Here is a 19,204-nt window from a genome sequence, read left to right as displayed (position 1 = left end):
TAATTAAAGTAAGAGATCTCTTTTGCTAGTCTAAAACTTTATACTTACTGTGAAAGTAATATTCTTCACGTACGTTAATTTATTTAGATCTTCAAAGCTAACAAATATGTTGTACTGAGTGTAGTTCAGGTAGCCAAGGTGAGCAACAATGATTTCACTGCATTTCTGTGAACACATACAACGAAGAATAATATGTAAAAGCCTTCAATTTGTTCTGCAATATTTACCAGTAGCATAGGCTGGACAATTTGTTTCTGAATAGGCAAACATAAATGATGTTTATAATGTGTCTTACCAAACTTGATCAGTCAAAGTAAGATTTAAACACGACCCGCAGATAAAAATTCCTCGAAAGATAACAGATATCAGTTTCTTCTTTCTTTGTCAGAAGAAACTGATAAAGTGAGTCAGCAGGATCAAAAGTGGAACTGATAAACAAGCTTTTGACTAAAGCTGGTGAAAGAAACTGCCTGCAGCACCAGGGAGGATTTGAATAACTGCCAGTCAAGGTCTAGGTCACTGAACTGTGAGATGTGGCAATCTTGTACTAACTTATTTATAAAGGTTAGCAGGAAGAAAGAGAAAACCCAAACATACTGCTCTCTTGGCTGCGTGCAACTAAATCTGTGTTCTTTAATTTCTGATGACTTCCGCCTGTGCATACACACACACACTCACATACACACAAATTTGATTTACACTTTACACTTATCACAAAAAAACTTCAGCTCTTCCCTTCCTAAAGGATTCAAATATGGCAAGTTGTTTCCAATGTCTCTAAACTCAAAACTAACAGTTAAAATTACAGTAGAAAATGAAAATCCTCAACATTTCTTCTCAGGTGGAAAGAAAATTGTTTTTTTCCAAAACACAAATGCTAGCTGATTTAAAGCAGTCTCTGTGCTAGGCAGTGGACATGAATTTCTCTCTCCCCTGGAGCCCTATACCCAATCTTCTAATCAAATATTCCTTTTTACAGTATTGCTAATCTGTTGAAGTGTCCAAGCAGCACGCACTGCTTCATTGGCAGAAGAGCTGCACTAACAAGAAAGAGGGGTCTTTTAGGGGTAATAGACACAAACCACAGAAGGAAACAAACAGGGAAAAAAAAAAGATGGATAGACAGATAGATATCTTGCTTAGCATTGCTAGCTAGGTTGCAACTGCAAATGAAACCCTACTCCAGAGTCTTTCCTGAGATGCGCTTAAAGATACCTTCTTCTCATTGACAACATAATGTAGCATGCACACAGATAATTAAAACAAGAAGTACTGCATCAGAATTTTCTTCAAGCAGGCACATACTTGTGCACAGCTGAGTAACCTTGTCCGGTTGTGAACTTGATTATTAACATATGGCGTACTTCCATCCTTCACCACTCCGAGTACTTTCACTGTCATTGTAACATTTCTTTTGAGTGATACTGTAATTAAAAAAAAATAAAAGGTTAAGCTATTGTCACATGCAGAAGTATGAACTCAAAACGAGTTCCAAATAAAATTTAAAATACGTACGATATCCAAAGATTACTTGGTTATACCTTACAGGAGTAAGGTTCTATTATATTAATTAATAATAACAACAAAATACACCAACCTTTTCATTATGTATTTAGGCAGTAAGTCACAAATGCCCTGTACTGAATCTTAACAAATTAAAGAATTCTTGATTACATTATTGCTCATGCATTTACAGGGAAGCTTTACTGTGCAATTGATATCATTAAAAACAATAATTATATGTATGTATATATATGTAATCCCCCCCATAATGAAGAAACAGACACACATTCTCTACATACTACTGTTTTCACAGAAATAACAATCAACCTATCCCATAAAACTGTTGCATCCAGTTCTCAAGATTAGTTCAGGCCATGCCTTTACTGAGGACAAGGGGTGAAGGGGAAGAGACTGTGTCAGGAAAAAACCATTAACAGCCATGAAGCAACAGGATCACATATGTGGCAGATGAAATTAAGGAAATTATAGTATACAAAAGTAGGTTGTTATAACAGTTTCTTTAAAACTAGGTAAGATTCTCACCATCATGCTGATCCAATTCAACTACACAGGTCAGCCACAGTTGCTGGTTGTAAGTAGATAATGGTGGTGAACTTAAATTAAAAGGCTTTAGCTGTAAAACAAAACAAAACAAAACAAAACAACACCATAGGGTTATCACCAGTCATTATTCTGTTACAAGATGCATCTGCACTAATAATGATAGAAGGTATGTTAGTGTCAATATTTTTGGGAATAGATTTAATATATGCTGTGTGGACAGTATGAGAAGCACCCCAAATATAAGTCTTCCAGAGAAGTAGCTCAAGCAGCATATGTATTTTGACCAGCAAAATTAAAAGTAAGGCATGAGTACTTAAAGCACATAAAAGCATCAGCAATAAAAACAGTTGAGATATGAAAGTCAAAAACCTAAGACTTAGCCTGAAAAAAGTATATTTCTAGCACTTTACATAGAGTGAGATTTGTGACACCCCCCCCCACCCCCATCTGCTACAAAGTTGAAACGGTTTGAAGCTTAAGTATGAAAAAACAACTATTTTTCCATTAGGTTTTCTAGAATTCCAGTCAAAAGCATGGGAGATATGGTTAACGGATAAAATCTACATGCAGGAAAGCCTTTTTTTATTTGATATAATACATATATTATATATATTATTATTATTTTAAAATCCACCCATAGCACAGTACCAATTCAAACACAGATAGGTGACTTACGGAACAACAAAAAAACCCCACAAGTTTACACAACTATACTTGAATTTATTAATTTATTAGTGCCTTTACAAAAAATGAGCTAGAAAGAAATAAAGACAGAGAAACTGAGAATCAGAAAATGAAAGCTTAATATACATGTTTTCAAGAGAATGAATGCAAAGGTTCATCGTAGGAAGCCAGATCATACTGTCTTGATCACTTGACACTGAACAATTAAAAAAGAAGAAACATTCCTTCCCAGCTGATAGAAAGGGTAAATCAGAGGAGAATTATCAGTATTTGTCACTCAGAACACTGTTTTTCTGTTTCTGTTCTCAGTTTCTCCTTTTGGATCCTTACAAGAAGCTCCAGTATGAGCTCACCAGGGAATCCTATCAAGACTTGAAGAAACATCATCCTGTCATAAAATTCTCTACCTTACCTGCTCAAAAAGTAACAGGCTAGAAAATGTTGCTGGGTCACTCATGAAGTAATGCAGTGGTAATAAAAACACTGCGTGATCAGTTTCAATCTGGAAAGCATCACGTGGCCAAGAAGCTTTCTAGTAAAAATCTAACTAGTAAAAATAACGAGGCTAGGGGCAAGGGGATTTTTAACATTACTGATACCAAGTAAAGCCATTCGCATAATAATCCAGCACTATTTATCTATTCTTACCTTTAGGCTGTTATTTAAGTCAGTTCTTGCTACAGAAGTTTCAATTACATTAGGACCTGCAAAATATTTAAAAAGAAAGACACTAATATTAAAGTAATAATATAAATACAGGATTTCAAAACACTGTACTAAATACCTCCCTGTAAAGCAGGTAAATAGTATCCCACTTTGCAGATGTTTAAACTGAAGGGTAAATCACTTAGGTTTCTCAATAGCATTAATAAACTTGGCCTGAAAGTTTTCCACCAACAACTTCCTTTAAGGAAGCTCATTCCCAAGCATGATTTAATAATATGTAAATTATTAAAGAAGCTAGCTAAGTATCAGTGGCACTGTTATTAGAACAACTTGAAGCTCAATCAAGGGCTGCAAAAAGATTTGAAAAAACAGCTTAATTGCATTTAACTCCCCAGTTTTTATGGCCAAACTGCTACCATCATGTGATTTACTTAGAGGAGGATCATGTCCACATTGCATTGTACCCATGACTGGGACACCTTGGCAAACACATCCCCTTGTATTTGACTACATGATGACAATGCCTTTTTATGTACGTACCACATACTTAAGTGTAGAATCAAATAACAGTACTTTTTTTAGCTTGTGCTGGATGTTCAGCACATTGGTCTGTTCAAGCAAAGTTACCCGCAGGTCCGTTTAGAAACAGCGCTCAGACTACACAGATTGGGACCCTTCCTTTCTATAGGAACCTGGGGCTATACTATATTGCATTTATTTGCAATTTTTAAAATCACATAACTGCATGTAAGTGTAATTGCATAGAGGTTCTAGGAACAATTTCTCCTAAAACACACAAGTCATTCAAGCAATGGAGTCTCACGTCCAATTGTAGCAGATGTCCAGCTCACTCCCCCAGACTCCTGCTCTCAGGGCAACCACTCCTCCAGTCGTTCCAGACACAGACACACACACATAACATGTACTGATCAACTGCATCTGCCCACTCACGCCCTGCCCCTAGATCTGTATGCACTAAATGGGGAAACCACAAGGCCTTACTTTATTTTAGAAGAAACCTCCAGAGGCTGTCTAGTCCTACCTCCTGCTCAAAACAAGTGTAATTAGATCACATTGCTCGGAGTCACATCTAGACGAGTCTTGAAAACCCCCAAGGACAGAGACTCCCAGAACCTCTCTGGGCAACCTGTTCCAGTATTCAAGCACTTTTACAGTAAAAATATTTTTTTTCCTAATATCTAACTGGAATTTCACACATTCCAGTTTGCATCTGTTGCCTCTCTCCCTGTCACCATGGACCTATGAGAAGAGTCTAATCCCATCTTTTCTGTCTCCTCTGATATGGTAAGTCTCCCCTTAGCCTTCTTAAGTATGCAAGAATACACAGTGCTAGGGAGAAGAGGAAAAGATAATCAGGGAAGCATATGGACATACTACACAAAAGGACTAACATGGAAAAATCAAGGGGAATAGTAGGAAAAGGTCTGCAGCTATATACTGGGGTGTGAACAGAGTAGATGTATAGCAAGTAGGGACACAGGCAAGACTTGTATAAGTGCATTTGGGTCACCCTAAAGGCTCCCCAGTCACATATTTCCCTATCCAAATGGTCTCTCCCTTATCTACTTGGTCTGGGGATTTATTGTAAGTTATTAATCCTTAAAACATGCTGTTTCAGTTATAAACTTAGTATTACAATATTTTGTAAGAAAAACAGTTTTTCACAAAGACCATGGACTTCAAAGTTGGTACAGAGGGAGAACAGAAAAGAAGGGTTTATGAGTGACGTAGGCTCGTTTTGGGGGTAAGTATTATTTTAGGTTAGCTGTCATGACAGCTCTAAACATTCAGCATTGCTTGAGCTTCTATAACCACTAACTACAGTATTAACCACCTTACCAGACTTTAAATGGAAAAATGACATACTCATCCTATCACATTCAAAGCTTCATATTACACCTTCAGCTCAACTTCACTAACAGACACCTGCTACAAAGTCAGTTCTGAGTTACTGAACTTTTCAGTTCTCAAGTACATACAAAGTGCTTGGACAGCTTTTTGGAAAGTATTTTTGTTTTGAAACGCATAATTGTAGTTCAGTAAGTGCTCGAAGTTGATAAATCATCTTATTTCAGTAACTGTTAACAAAAACAATAGAATGAACTTTTTTTTTTTTAAACCAAAAGATATGAAAAGATACTGGAGTACAGAGATCGTAATCACGGTTTTCAAGAACAGCAACCAAAACAGCAAGGAGGTTCTGCTGCCATAACTGCTGCTCCTTTAGCAAGCAATACACTAAATCTTTCTAAAGCAACTGACTAAAAAGATGCTGTGGTCTTACTAAAAAACAAAAACTACACACACACACAGAGAAAAGATTAAACTATATTGTTATTGCTTTCCTTGTAGTCTTGCTAAGTTAACAGAATCCTATCTGAAAGCAGGCAATCACTCTGAGGTGGGGAACATGAAAACTGCAAAGGTACAGAAAATGAGTTCTGTACTCATCTCACCCCAAAGATGACAAAGACACATTAGGAAAAGGGAAGGAGAACAAGTATAAGTTGGGAAAAAAACAAATCTGCATCTGTCTTGGGTTACAAGAACTGAAGAGCAACAGTCACCTCAGATTAAGCTATCTTCTTTACTCAGGTGAGTAGTAAGACTTCTGCTACTCTTCCCAAGTTGCAGATAGACACGTTGAGTATGGGGAATGGCATATACAGGCATCACAGAAAATATGAATGCATCACCTTTTCACCTTTTCATTTACATAGTGGGTTTGGTGAGTTTTACTCACTCTGTGCCCTTTGAAGAGTGAATACTCTATTGTTCGTGCCCCTCCCTCTGTTCACAGCAAGCATGAAATTGTCAACAAAAGCCACTAAAAATCATTGCAGTTTAAGCATTCACTCAATGGTTCTCCTCCCAAGGTAAACACTTTTCTTTTAAAAATAACTAAATTATTATAATGAACTGCGTCCATGCTTTGTCGACAAAGCCATCCAGCAAACCAACCTCACAGGGACAGGAATTCCTCAACCATTCCAGCTCCTGAAGGGAATCGCAGGCAAGTCCTGGAACCCCAGCACTGTGCAGATGACCGAGCATTGCTTACAGCAGCCAAGTCCTCCCCAGTCTGGGGGACTTGATAAAATTCTTAAATGGTTGTTAAATGGGGTCAGGTTGCTTAAAGAGTGCAACCGGTCCCTCCCTTTCCCTCTCCCTGTCTGCTGTTTAACTTCTGTGTTGAAGCTATCCCGATAGCAGAGTGTTAGCATGCTAAAATTTCAGTGATAGTATGCAGACTCCTCTTCCAAGTATATTTTAGACCCGGAAAAGTTCTCTGACATGAAATGTCAGACTTCCAGAAGTATCGCTGATATCCAGGACAAGATCCAGCCACTAAGTGCTCAGCCTCCTAGATCTTATCATGACTCCCACAGAGGTTTTTGGAATTAGGGACCTGAGTTCATGTGTTCAACAAAAGAAGTTCGTACTATTACATTACTAAAATATAAATATTTTTAATTTCTGTTGCACTTATACCTCCAAAATTTAGAAGACTTTATAGTTATGACCTTCTCTCAAAGGAAATCCAGTATTAGCACCATTATTTTACAGACTAAAATGTAAATAAGAAAATTAATGTAGTACTCAGCTGAAAAATTGTTACAAAGATTTTGTTTTGTTTTGTTTTTCTTTCTGACTCCCCCTGCAAAGCAGTTGCAAATACCTAATCTGTGTAGGCAGTAAGTACCCCTATGAAAAAAAGGGTGACATACAAAACACCTCCCCCTCCCCGTAAAAAGTAATATTTCCTCAGATACCTCAAGGGCAGTAAGCTCACTAGCATTTACACACCTCTGTAAATATCAACACATCTAGATAAAGCATGCAAAAACTTAATGTTTTAAAAAGGCAACATTCTTACCTGCTATTCCTATGAAGACTGTCAAACCAAAACAGATAAAGAATACTACAAAGACCAGGACAAAATGTCTTTTGGATAGTGTATATAACCGCATCGGTGCCAACCTACAGGAAGCAGAAGAAAGCACAGAATTAGCTGTCAGTCATATTTCTAAAGAAAAAAAAAATCCCATTCACTATCCATTCCTCCAGAAAGAAAATTAGATCAATCTCTGTGGTAACATGTAACACTAAGAAAACACATTAACGCTACTAGGGATTATCAGACATATGTAGGGGCACGCATACCCGCATCGTGAAGCAGATTCATTTTGCACATTTTTTTTAACACTAGGATGCTCTATTTTCCTAAGACTTGAGTAAGAAAGGATTTCTTAACTCACAGGGAGAAAAAGTCAATTTTTTTAGTTCATAAATTAATCATTTAAACATCCAAAATACCATGTTTGCCACAATGCCAGCTTAACATAAAAGGATCAATATCACTAACAACCCGCTTACCTGCACAGGATCTTGTGATCCAACATTTAGTTTTGAGCTGTGCCAGAACTGAGCTATGGCATAGTTAATTTTCTGCTGCTATAGCAGTCGGTATAGAAAGCTGCCCTGTTTATACAGGAAAGGTGTAGGATTTAGGATCAGTGAGGGTGGAGAGTTGTTGTTTTCTAATAAAGCTGTAGGAGCGATACACGACTGCACCATCATGGAAAGAAGAGAAAGCATTAAGACGAAGCACAGTGATCAGCTTGGGATAAAATTTCTTTTCACCATCTGACAGTGGTGTTCGTGCTGGTCAACCAGATTAATGAAGAAATAAATGCATTAAAAGCGGTGGCATCCTTTCCAAAAGCCCATCCCAAATTCTGGGAGCAGGTACCCCGGCCCTGCACGCCTGGGAACATGCAAGGCAAGCAATTAATTCACTTTTAACCGGTAAAAGCATGTAACCATTTAGGCTGGCAAAGACCTCTAAGATTATCAGGTCCAACTGTTAGCCTAGCACTGCCAAGCCTACCACAAAACCATGCCCCTAAGCACCACATCCACACATTCTTTACACTTCCAGGTATATACCTCCTCTTTTATACCTTCAGGGATGGTGACTCAACCACTTCCCTAGGCAGCCTGTTCCAACGCTTCACAACCTTTTTCATGAAGAAATGTCTCCTAATATCTAACCTAAACCTCCCCTGGTGCAACTTGAGGCCATTCCCTCTCATCCTATCACTTGTTGCTTGGGAGAACAGACTGATACCAACCTCACCACAACCTCCTTTCAAGTAGTTGTAGAGCATGTGACCATGCTCAGGTCTCCCCTGAGCCTCCTCTTCTCCAGACCAAACACCCCCAGCTCCCTCAGCCGCTCCTCACAGGACTTGTGCTCCAGGTCCTTTACCAGCCTCGTTGCCCTTCTCTGGACACGCTCCAGGGCCTCGATGTCCTTCTTGTAGTGAGGGGCCCAAAGCTGAACACAGCACTCGAGGTGCGGCCTCACCAGAGCTGAGTACAGGGGAATGATTCCCTCCCTGGTCCTGCTGGCTGCACTACTCCTGATACAAGCCAGGATGCCGTTGGCCTTCTTGGCCACTTGGGCACACTGCTTGCGCACGTTCAGCCAGCTATCAACCAACACCCCCAGGGCCCCTTCTGCTGGGCAGCTTTCCTGCTGAGAAATGATGGAAAGCATCCTGGTGAGCACTTCCAGCAGCTCCCTCCATACCCTCGGGTGGATCCCATCTGGCCCCACGGACCTGTGTACCTCTACACGGAGCAGTAGGTCACTAACCATTTCCCCGTGGATTATGAGGGCTTCATTCTGCTCCCCATCCCTATCTACCACCTCAGGGGGCTGAGTACCCAGACAACAACTGGTCTTGCTGCTAAAGACCAAGGCAAAGAAGGCATTAAGTTCCTCAGCCTTTCCCTCATCTAGTCACTGTCTCCCCCCACATCCAACAAAGGACTGAGATTCTCCTCAGTCCTCCTTTTCTTGTTTATGTATTTATAGAAGCATGCTTTATTGGCTTTAATGGCAGCAGCCAGATTAAGCTCCAGATGTGCTTTGGAGCTTCTGATTTGGTCCCTGCACAGCCTCACATCATCTTTGTAGTCCTCCTGAGCACCCTGCCCTTCTTCTAAAGGTTATAAACTCTCTTTTTCTTCCCAATCTCTAGCCACAGCTCTCTGTTCAGCCAGGCCAGCCTTCTTCCCTGCCGGCTCATCTTTCGGCACGTGGGGTCAGCCTGCTCCTCTGCCTTAAGGATTTCCTTCTTGAAGAGCGCCCAGCCTTCCTGGACTCCTTTGCCCTTCAGGACTGCCTCACAAGGGACTGGGATTATTAATAATAATCTAAATGTTATTTAAGAATCACTGCAGTCTCTCCCAATGAGTTGCTACAGAACAAATGACATTTTTTCTGTATGGTAAAGCATAAAGGATTCAAACTGCAACTTAGCTCACCAAGGTGGTGGGGAAATGAAAGGGGGAAAAAAAAGAAAACACCACCCTCAGAAGTAATTTCCTATTCATAATTTTTCACTGGTCCCTTCAGTTCCATAGATGACCCGGTACTCCTCATCTACAAAGACGACACATATGGGGTATTCTCTTGAGACACACAAATACTAATCTAAACAAGAAAATGCCTGGTATATAAAAATCATATAAAAATGTTGACATGCCTAAATCAAATGTAAGGGTTTGAGTGGATACCAAATCTTTCACGGAAGAGCAACCACTGGGGACTATTCAATACACAGAAACCAGGTCTGAAATTGGAAAGCCCCTGGGTTGATAACAGCTGAAGACAGGAGTCTCATAACATATATGCAGGGAAGGGTCGCATAAGCTCATGCATATCTTAACAGCTTACATCTGGGAACAAGCTTAACAGCTACAGTCTGGTGCAGGATACTTTTGACTTGCTAAGCACATTTTTGGTTCTCTTCATGAGCTCCCTGTTTCCCAAGTTTTTGCAGAGAGGTGTATAACGTGAACACGAAAAGCAGCTTCGTCTCCACAGTCCTTATGGGAAAGCCGCCAGAGCTCACTCAGCCAACACTCACAGCTAACAGCAGGTATCGCCTTAGCTTACTCTTGCACCAGAGCACAGATCTGCTCACAGTCTTTCAAAGAAGCGCGTTCCAGACATTGGCTCATTCTTTATTCCAGCACCTTTGGACCTAGCGGTCAAGAAGGGTATGAATACACATGAAGAACAGGCGTGCTGACACTTTACAAGGAGAGGAGACCAGACAGAGTATGGACACGCTGTGCTTTTTTCTCTCGTCTTTCATATGGGTACTCTTAAAGTCCCATTTCAGCAACTGAGTGTATGTGCTATTTCACAGGTCAAGAAGGCTGCACAGATCTGTCCAGAAGACTTTAAATGGCAGAAGATCAGGATAAGAAGAAAAAGGAGAAAAACAAACAAACAAAAAAAAACAACAAGAAGATGAAATAGCTCATGTGAGAAAAAGCACATTTCTTGAAGCAATCCACGTAAGGATTTTGTAAAAAGAGGTTAAGATACATACTGAAAAGTATGCGCAGGGTTTGCTCACAGACCTGAGCATGGGGAATTAGAGTTCCTCGGACTCAACTCTTACCCGTCTCAGGCTGTTTTATCAGCAGCTATCAGAATCTGGTGCTGGCATTGCGATACTGCCAGCAATCACAGATTTAATCATAAATCACAAAGTCTATGGCCTTCTAAAGGGGAGGAGCGTTCTTTAAAACTTCACTCTGTGGGATCTTGTAACAGAAGACTTTCAGCTCTTTGAAAGAAATCCGTTGATTTCTGGCCCTTAAAGTTTGAAAATAAGAATTTCTAGAGGCGCAAGAGCCAAACACAAGATATGTGAAACACAAAAGGCAAGCTATTCGTATTTTATTTCCTCATTTCTCACAACTGAGTGCAATGTTTGAGCAAGCTGGAAGTACCAACTACACATACAAAAATCGCATGCACGCACACCTTCTGAAAAAGCCGTAACTGCCAACAAGACAGAGTTCAGAAAGGACAGAAGGAAATGAAGTATTAGCAACTGAGAGTCAAGGTTGGAAAGTAAAACCAACAAAAATAGAAAGGGGAACAAGAACAGTAAGTCAGACTGACAGAACATTTCTGTGGGGTTTCAGGTAACTTAAAACTCACTGATAAATATTGACCTATGTCGGATCTGATGGAAACCCTGCACCTGTGAACTATAACCTTATGAGATCAGGTGGGATAACTGCAGAGCCTCATTCCCTAAGCCAGCCTGTGAATCCACGACTGCGCAGCATGCGGCTGGCCGGCAGAACCATACTATGCAGGAAGAATTAGCAGACATAACCGGTTGTGTGACCACGTTGACAGTGGTCCTTCAGAAATGTCTACTGACACAGCAGCAAAGTCTGTTCTGGTGTATTCTCTAAACATTTACGTGTATAACCTCACTCACCTCAGAAGCCATTTGCTATGAGGCTAGATCTTAAACTAAGCCGTCAGGTGGTGGCTTAGGCCAGAACATAGCTAAACATCGTGACTTTTACTCACAAAGGCAGCAATGCTGGAACCCAGCAGCTCACACCCCAACATTTCCATCAGCGCTCAGGCGGTACGAGTGCTGCGCCAGAGAACTTTCAGAGACACTTGGTAATAACACCTCACTGTTTTTAGTCACAGCAATCATGTAACAATTTTTCTAAGACCAAATGAAAGAACTCAGCCAAATCTTAATTGCAGCTATCCTGACAGCAAACAACAATATTTAGTGTTCCTACAGGGTGCTGTATTTTTCATTGTCCCTGCCTGCAATAACAGAACTTCCTTATCACATTGAAGTATCTCCTTCCAACCTACCGCCAGCTGACATAACAGGCAGATAAAACAATCCTCCTGTGCGTTCGTTGTTCAACATCTGCCTTTTGGAAGGAGGTTATACAAAATTTATGAGTATACATAAATGTGAGTGGATGATTCCCCACCAACTGCTTGTCTTTTTTTAACATCTGAAAGGCCTAAAAGATGAAACATTTGAGAGGCATCGATGGGAAAAGCTAAAAAAGAAGCCTCATTTTGGAAGCAGTTGTTCAGAGCACAGAAGATGCTTTCAGCCCAGCCAAGGCAGCCTAAAGCCCAAGACGAGCTGCCCAGGTGTCTGCAGATTTGTCAGCCAGCTTTTACGCCCCGTGCTGCGTTTTAAAATACCTCAGGCAGCAAGCCAGTATTTTAAACCGACACTAGTGCCTAACGCTAACTGCAGAAGGGCGGCGAGCAGCGCACAGACGCGCTGTACTCGGACACCTCACACCCTCGGACACCTCACACCCTCGGACACCTCCAGCTCCTCTCCTCCCCGGCGGGCCCCCTCCCACCCCACCCCTCCGATCTAAACGCCGCTATCTGCTACCCACGACCCGCAGCATCCCCCTCACGCCGCCCCGTCCCCCCCCCCCACCGCCCCCACTCACGGCTCCATGCCGTTGCCGCATGCGCAGTGCGGGCGCCGCCCCCGCCCGCCGGCCGTGCCTCGCGGCGCCTTCCGCCTGCGTCACGCGGCCGCCACGCGGCTGGCCGACACGTCACCGCCGGCACCGCCGCCGCGGCGGGGCGAAGGGCGACGCTGCGGGGGGGGGGGAGGAGGCTACGGCGCGCCCGAGGGGACACGGGGCGGCGGGAGCGCGGCGCCCGCTCCGCGCTACGCAAATGGCGGCCGCTGCGCGCGGGGACACGGGCGGGGGGGCGGTGCGCGGGGCACGCTCCCTAAAAACGTCCTCCCCGCAGCCGGCGATGGGTTTTAGTTTTATATTTATTTTTTTTCACGTGGCGCTGCCGAGCCACCGTTTGAAGGGATTGGGTCACCGGTGGCTGTGAGTTGCAGCAGGTAGCCCTCAGCCCGCTTCAGGCGTCTCCAGCAAGTTGTCCCTGGCCAGAAACTGACAGGAAAACATCTACATCTGCGGCCGTTTCTGCTGCTCTGGGAAGCCCAGCTGCAGAGTTACGGCTGCTGCCATTTACATACACACGTCTGAGCCATTGCATGGCTGCTCCAATCCCTCTGGCACTCAGTTCTCTCACACACACGCCCGAATTTATTGTCCTCATACTCCACCAAAACAAAAATACATTCTTCTCACTGAACAGATAGAAACCTGAGAGAGAGAGAGACCAAGACTTGACAAATGTCACTTGCAAAGCAGTGTAAGTGGCAGAGCTTGAAATCCAACTTCACTTAGCCATGGGACCGCATTCCTCTTTGCCATCTACCAGCTTCCAAAGAGTTACATTTTAAACGCTTACGTTGCACCCTGTACATTTTGTGAAAATAATGTTACTGGTTTTACAAATTAAACGCTGAGAGGCGAGGCACGGTTTCAGTGGAAGTGCCTGTGAAAACCCTCTCCCTCTAGTCACAGTCTCGCTCTGCTTGGCTCCTCACAAGAACATGCCTCACTCAGAGCCCTGTCTGACCTGCGCTGGGGGGAATTTGTGCAGGAAGTGTCTGCCTCCTTTGTTGTAAAAACTGGAAGTGAACAGTGGATGAGGCTTGAAAGGAAACAGGCTGAATGCTCTCTCAGCCTGGACTCTGTTTTCACTAACCACCTGAACACTTACGCCATCATTTCACGGCCAGTTTATACTCTTTACCTGCAGCACAAGTGACAAAAGAAGAACTCCAGCTCTTTGACTTTTGCCAGCACAAATGTTTGTGCAGCTGAGTGTTGACCCAGATCATGGAAATGATCCAAGTTGGAAGTCACGCAGAACAAAAAGTGTTCAGCTGGATCAGTAGTTCAGTCACAACAGCTATATGCATATTGGTGGCAGGTGAGGAAGACAGCAGATATGCGTGACTAGGGAAAGGAGAGCTACGGCTGCTTCTCTCAGTGGCAGAGCCACTTTACGACAACTTAAACCCATCATACGAAGCTGTACTGTTAGTCTGCTCTTTCTGCTGCTGCTTCAAGCCTTTCAGCCCTAGCTGTGTCCTTCACATTGGTGTCCTTCAGGTTCTTCCCCCAGTTGCTGAGACCCAGCAGTTAGCTCTGGAAGAACAAGACAGGTACCAGCTGTGGCTTGAAGCACCTTGAAGGTCCTAGGCTGAAAAGCAGCATGAACCTCCAGGGAATTTGACTGCAATTCTTCAACAAGTTCCCACTGACCCTGACTTGGCTTCTCACAGACGTACACTTTGAAAACTTGTGAAAGAGTTTGTGAAGGTGGAAAGAATTCTGTCCTTATCAGAACAACTCTATCTGGCAAACTTCAAGTCTGTTCTCTGAAGCATGCAGGCACTGGAGTTTCTTTAAGGAAAAAATGAACAGCTTCTCTTTATTGCTGAGTCAAATTATAGTCTGTTCTCCAGCCTTTTCCCAAAAGCAGCAGAACCACCATGCATGAACTTTTCCCAATTGTTTGGAAGGTTAGCTATATTTTAACAAACCAGAAACACTAACAGGAGGTGTTAAGAGGTTGAGAATATCAGTATCATATATAATTACCTCTTCTGTTACTCATATAAGCAACATCAAGCATTAGGTAAAGCTGCAAGTGAAATACTATGTTTCAATAATGTCCTATATATAGTTTTTCTGAGGTAAAAAATGTGATACTATTTGACAGAAGTTCATAATGTATCCCTTATTTAAAACAGGGCAGACTGTAGGTCATTTATCTTAATCTCTGGGTATTATTACTAAACTCCACATCAATGTGGTGCTTCCCTGCATAAGCTGATTGGCCAGTGTGCTATGTTCATTAACCTAGAAATTGTTTTTTCATGAATGCCAAGTTGTTACTTATAGTCGAGCAACTCCAATGTCAGGCCACAACTTGGCCACCCCGTGCTCTCTCCTGTGTATCAGGTAGGCACTTCAATTGCTTGCTTTCCAATCAAAATGTTTTCAGCATGCTGAACTCAACAACGTTAGCTAGGGGACAGAGTTAGGAAACTCCCAGTGAAATAATTGTCAGCTGATTTCAAGGCTGTACCTTCCAGTAAGCTTTGCATATGATCAAGAGAGAAAAGCGTAGATGTTATATCACCATTGGTAGTAAGCTCATTTGGTACCAATGTTTTACTGAAAATTACTTAACGCCATGAAGGGAATCATTAGCTGCCAGGCCTCCATCACCTTGTCCTGCCCTGCCATCCAGCCCAACAGGCATGCTAGCGGAGGAAGGAACATGCTGGAGTGGGAGGGAGGGACAGCAAGGGACAAAGCGTTCACTGAAGCGGCTTGTTTGGAGCAATTTTTCAGGGGTATGAGTTAGAACAAATCCTGAAGCTGCTGTAATAAATCAAGGGCTGACAGGCTTTGTGGCAGTCCCCAGGACTGACAGGAGAATGTGCCGCTTTTCCCTTCTTCTGCCTTCTCTGATCTTATCTACTGCACCAAGCATCTCCTGGTGTATTACAGACTAATCTTAGGCATACTACGTCCAGACCAACCTTGTATTTGGGTCACCAATGAGGTTATTTAGTATCACACCCATTAATCTGTAAACATCTCTTTTACGAAGTGCCATGTCTGCCCAAGGGAACTATTAACCTAGACAGACGGCATTAATCGGTGCGCTGAGACATGGCTGGCCCCGCTCTCCCTGTCCTCTGCCAGACGGCTGGGGAAGCTGACGCTTGTTCACGGGGACGTACACCAGGGGACACAGTTTAGAGACTGCTCTGGGTTATTGGACAGAACAAACTCACTGACATGGCCTCCCCTTCATCTAACAGTGGCATAGTGAGGATGGCCCAGCTTGGGATGGCAGATGAGCCTGTCACCCTTGGTATCACCCATGCCCAAGGAACAGGCCGCTCAGAGATGGATGCTGAACCACACGTTAAAGAGCACGGTGCTTTAAGGGAAACCATCACCCAAAAGGTGTCACTGAACTGGGACAGCCTCAGAGCTGAATCAGAAAGGACTCAGCCACCCATGCAGCATGAGCGCTGTCACTTGGGGTAAGAGCTTCATCAGCCGCCTCTGGGCGAGGTCATCTCCTCTCACCCACTCCCTATCACTGCGGATGAGCACTCCCAATGTGTCAGCAGCATGTCTGGGTCAAGCAGAGCTACTGCCCTCCTGTCCCAAAGGGGACAGCTTTGTATTTTTCCATTTCTGTATCACCTCTGCCCTAAAGCCTTCCGATTTTGAGCTTTCCAGATCCCTGTTGGCACCCCAAGAAGGATGTCCTTACACAACTCAGAAGTGAGACTACAGCAGCCAACTTTTTATTTATCTTTTCTTTTCTGGAAAATATTGATTACTTGCAAGCTAATGCCTTGCCACACCCCCTTGTTCCCTACCACTTACTAGAGATCTCAATTTCCTTAAAGGCAATGGAAAGTGCCAGCTGATGCCAAATGGCTTGCTCACCCAGTGGGAGGGGAGTTAAGACAGCAGTGGAGAGCCACACATTTGTGGACACAGTGTGTGAGAGGAAAAACCATACAGTTTTACTGTCTCTTCACCTTGTTGGTCTGATACAAGATGTTACTTGTTCTTAGTAACCTAATTGCTTCAGACAACTTTAGTAACCTGATTACTCCAGACATCCATCCAGAACGCTAAAGGGAAACACAAGAACAGCAGGTATGCAGTGACAGTATCAATAAACTTATTCCACATTAGGTCAGTTAGGCTAAGGGCCTGGGAATGCAGAGGAGTAGTAGCATGCTGTCTACACCATGAAAAGTTATCTCCTCCCCAAGAGCACAAAATCTCTTGATTACAGCACCTTTCATCCTACAGGTTCTCCAGCTGATACCTCTCGGGACACCCTCACTGAAAGAAGGGCAATCTAGCACTAACTCCACAAGCCCATTTGATTCAGTGGAGTCATGTCTTCTCTGTTCAACACAGAAAGGCCTTCCTTACACACTTGTAGTCATCAGAATGAGTAAATGGGAATCTACGTCAGAGAGCTTGGGTGTTTTCTGGCAACAAGGCTGACCACATGCATTTCCCAGGGCCTCTCGTTTGTTAATCCAAAGCTTATTTCTCCCTTCTTTTCTCATTCTAGTGCCAATGTTCATTATTGTACACTCATCATGCCTTGTTGCCTCCCATGACTTCACACGCCATGCTCAGGTACAAGGAGCCCCTGTTCTGACAGGGGGATGGTGGTTGTCTCCGCCAAGCTGCCAGGTGGCATTTCCAACCTGCCTGACTCTCTGTAGCCTTTGCTACTGAGAAAAACGAGTCAGATTCAATATGCCAGACCACATCCTTCACGGGAAAGCAGGCACGGCACACTGAAGTCCAGCGGTGTAAGCAGGAGAACTGGGATGCTGTGCATAAGCACTGACACAAGTGTTTATGCTCAGAGTCATGGTAAAATTGAGCTGGAAGGGACCTCGCAGGGGACCTAATCTTTCCTTTTGTCTGAACAGAGTATGCACCACATCTACATCTTTCTTGGTGCGTGGTTATTTGATGAGGCACTATAATTCCTATCCCCTTTAATAGAGAAATGTTATATAACTGCTCATTCCCCAACCTGCATTTGTGTAGCTCCTGGCATTTCTCCCGATTTACACCCTATCTTTCGAGCCCCTTTCTCTGATCCACGTTTCCATTTGATCTCAGCCCTCCGGCATGCCTCGCTTCGTGTCATCTCCAAAGGCCAACACCGTCCATCCGCCACCATTAGCGGACACCGGAGACGGAGCCAGGCAGAGGCGATGCACGCACACAGCCCGCCCGTTCGCACCTCAGCCCTTAGCAATGGATCCCCCTGCCCTTCCTCTACCCCTTCCAGCCCCACTTCATGGCTTCTACAGCCACGGCTACCGGTGCCCCCCTTGCCCGCCCGTACCGGTAGTAGCGGTCATCCCTGTAGGGCGTGAGGTCCTCCTTGATCTCCCTGTAGGCCTCCCGCAGCCGCTTGCAGAAGCGCTTGAGCTCGCCGCAGAGCGGGCTGCCGAAGGCGGCGAAATCCGCCTCCATGCCGCCTCAGGCGCCGCGCTCCGCCATGGCGCCGCCCCACCGCCCCTCACGGCGCTGCTCCGCGGCGGGGCCGGCCCCCGAGCGCGGCGAGGCCGCTTCAGCACCGCGGACAGGGCCGGGACGAGCCGGGGAGGCGGCGGGGGCCGCGGGGGGAGGCTGCCGGGGGACGGCCTCTGCCGGGGGACGGCCTCCTCCGGCACCCGGCCTCCTCCGGCACCGCCTCCCGCTCCCTTGGGAGGTGGAGGGCCAGTGCCCGTGCCAGGCGTACCCTGTACACATACACGCGTATATACAAAGATACTTAACACTTAACTATACACAGATCCTTCGTTTCTTATCCCCAAACCCTTTGTCTTCTCATTCCCAAATACACCAATTAAAAACATCGATTCCAGCCTTAATGTTCGCCACGAATTAAATTGCCGCCAGCTGTGGCACCCGCACTCCAAATGAAAACATCCTGCTGGCGATCCGGCATTACGTTTTCCAGAGAGTATAACTATAAAGAGAGAAGCCTACTTTAACGCCCCTCCTGTGGAAATACCATCCCCATTTGGCCTCAGGAAGCTGGATTGGTTTGGTTTTGGTTGGGTTTTGTTTGTTAGTTGGTTTTTGTTTGTTTCAGCCTTGTCCTCGGTCTGTATTTTATCCCACGCTAACACTACAACTTGCACCTGTAAGTAGCAGCCCACTTCCACGTCTCACCAATATGCAGGGTGCAAGGCGTCACTTCGGGTGGTGTAAAGGGAGGGGGACAATACGGCTCCCACAGGTTGGGTAGAGAAGGGAAAAATCACCTTTAAATGAGAAATTCTTCTTCCTAACTCTGAACATTTCTAAGCCCGAAAAGACGTAGCAACAGCAAAAGCCACACACCCTGCTAGGCTGGAAACTAGAGTGCTACAAACACCCTTGGGACTGTTCTGGAACAAGCTCCAAAGAGGAGCAAAGA

General features: G+C 44.1%; 1 protein-coding gene across 5 annotated transcripts in view; it reads right to left on the bottom strand.

Moving 5' to 3' along the window:
• TMEM181 (transmembrane protein 181) overlaps positions 1 to 18,480 on the bottom strand; it is a 34,988-nt gene extending 16,508 nt beyond the window's left edge. Inside the window, exons 1-6 of one of the 5 annotated variants that reach the window (XR_013949249.1) lie at positions 18,122 to 18,476; positions 7,316 to 7,419; positions 3,400 to 3,455; positions 2,047 to 2,137; positions 1,306 to 1,424; positions 49 to 165 (exon numbers count right to left, since the gene is read on the bottom strand). Coding sequence is in view for 3 of the 5 variants with exons in the window: in XM_080587055.1 (XP_080443181.1) it covers positions 49 to 165; positions 1,306 to 1,424; positions 2,047 to 2,137; positions 3,400 to 3,455; positions 7,316 to 7,419; positions 18,122 to 18,252 (618 nt within the window). In the remaining 2 variants the exon portion in view is untranslated. Of the gene's footprint in view, positions 1 to 48; positions 166 to 1,305; positions 1,425 to 2,046; positions 2,138 to 3,399; positions 3,456 to 7,315; positions 7,420 to 7,815; positions 8,325 to 12,771; positions 12,918 to 18,121 lie in introns of those variants that run through there. The other 4 variants (XR_013949250.1, XM_080587055.1, XM_080587057.1 and 1 more) reach the window with 4 other exon arrangements.
• Between the last annotated feature and the right edge of the window lie 724 nt (positions 18,481 to 19,204).

Source organism: Anser brachyrhynchus (genome assembly GCF_964034855.1).
Source record: "Anser brachyrhynchus genome assembly, chromosome: 3".
Taxonomy (NCBI): Eukaryota; Metazoa; Chordata; class Aves; order Anseriformes; family Anatidae; genus Anser; species Anser brachyrhynchus.
Note: the sequence above shows the minus strand (reverse complement) of the source record. Positions and strands in the feature narration are given on the sequence as shown.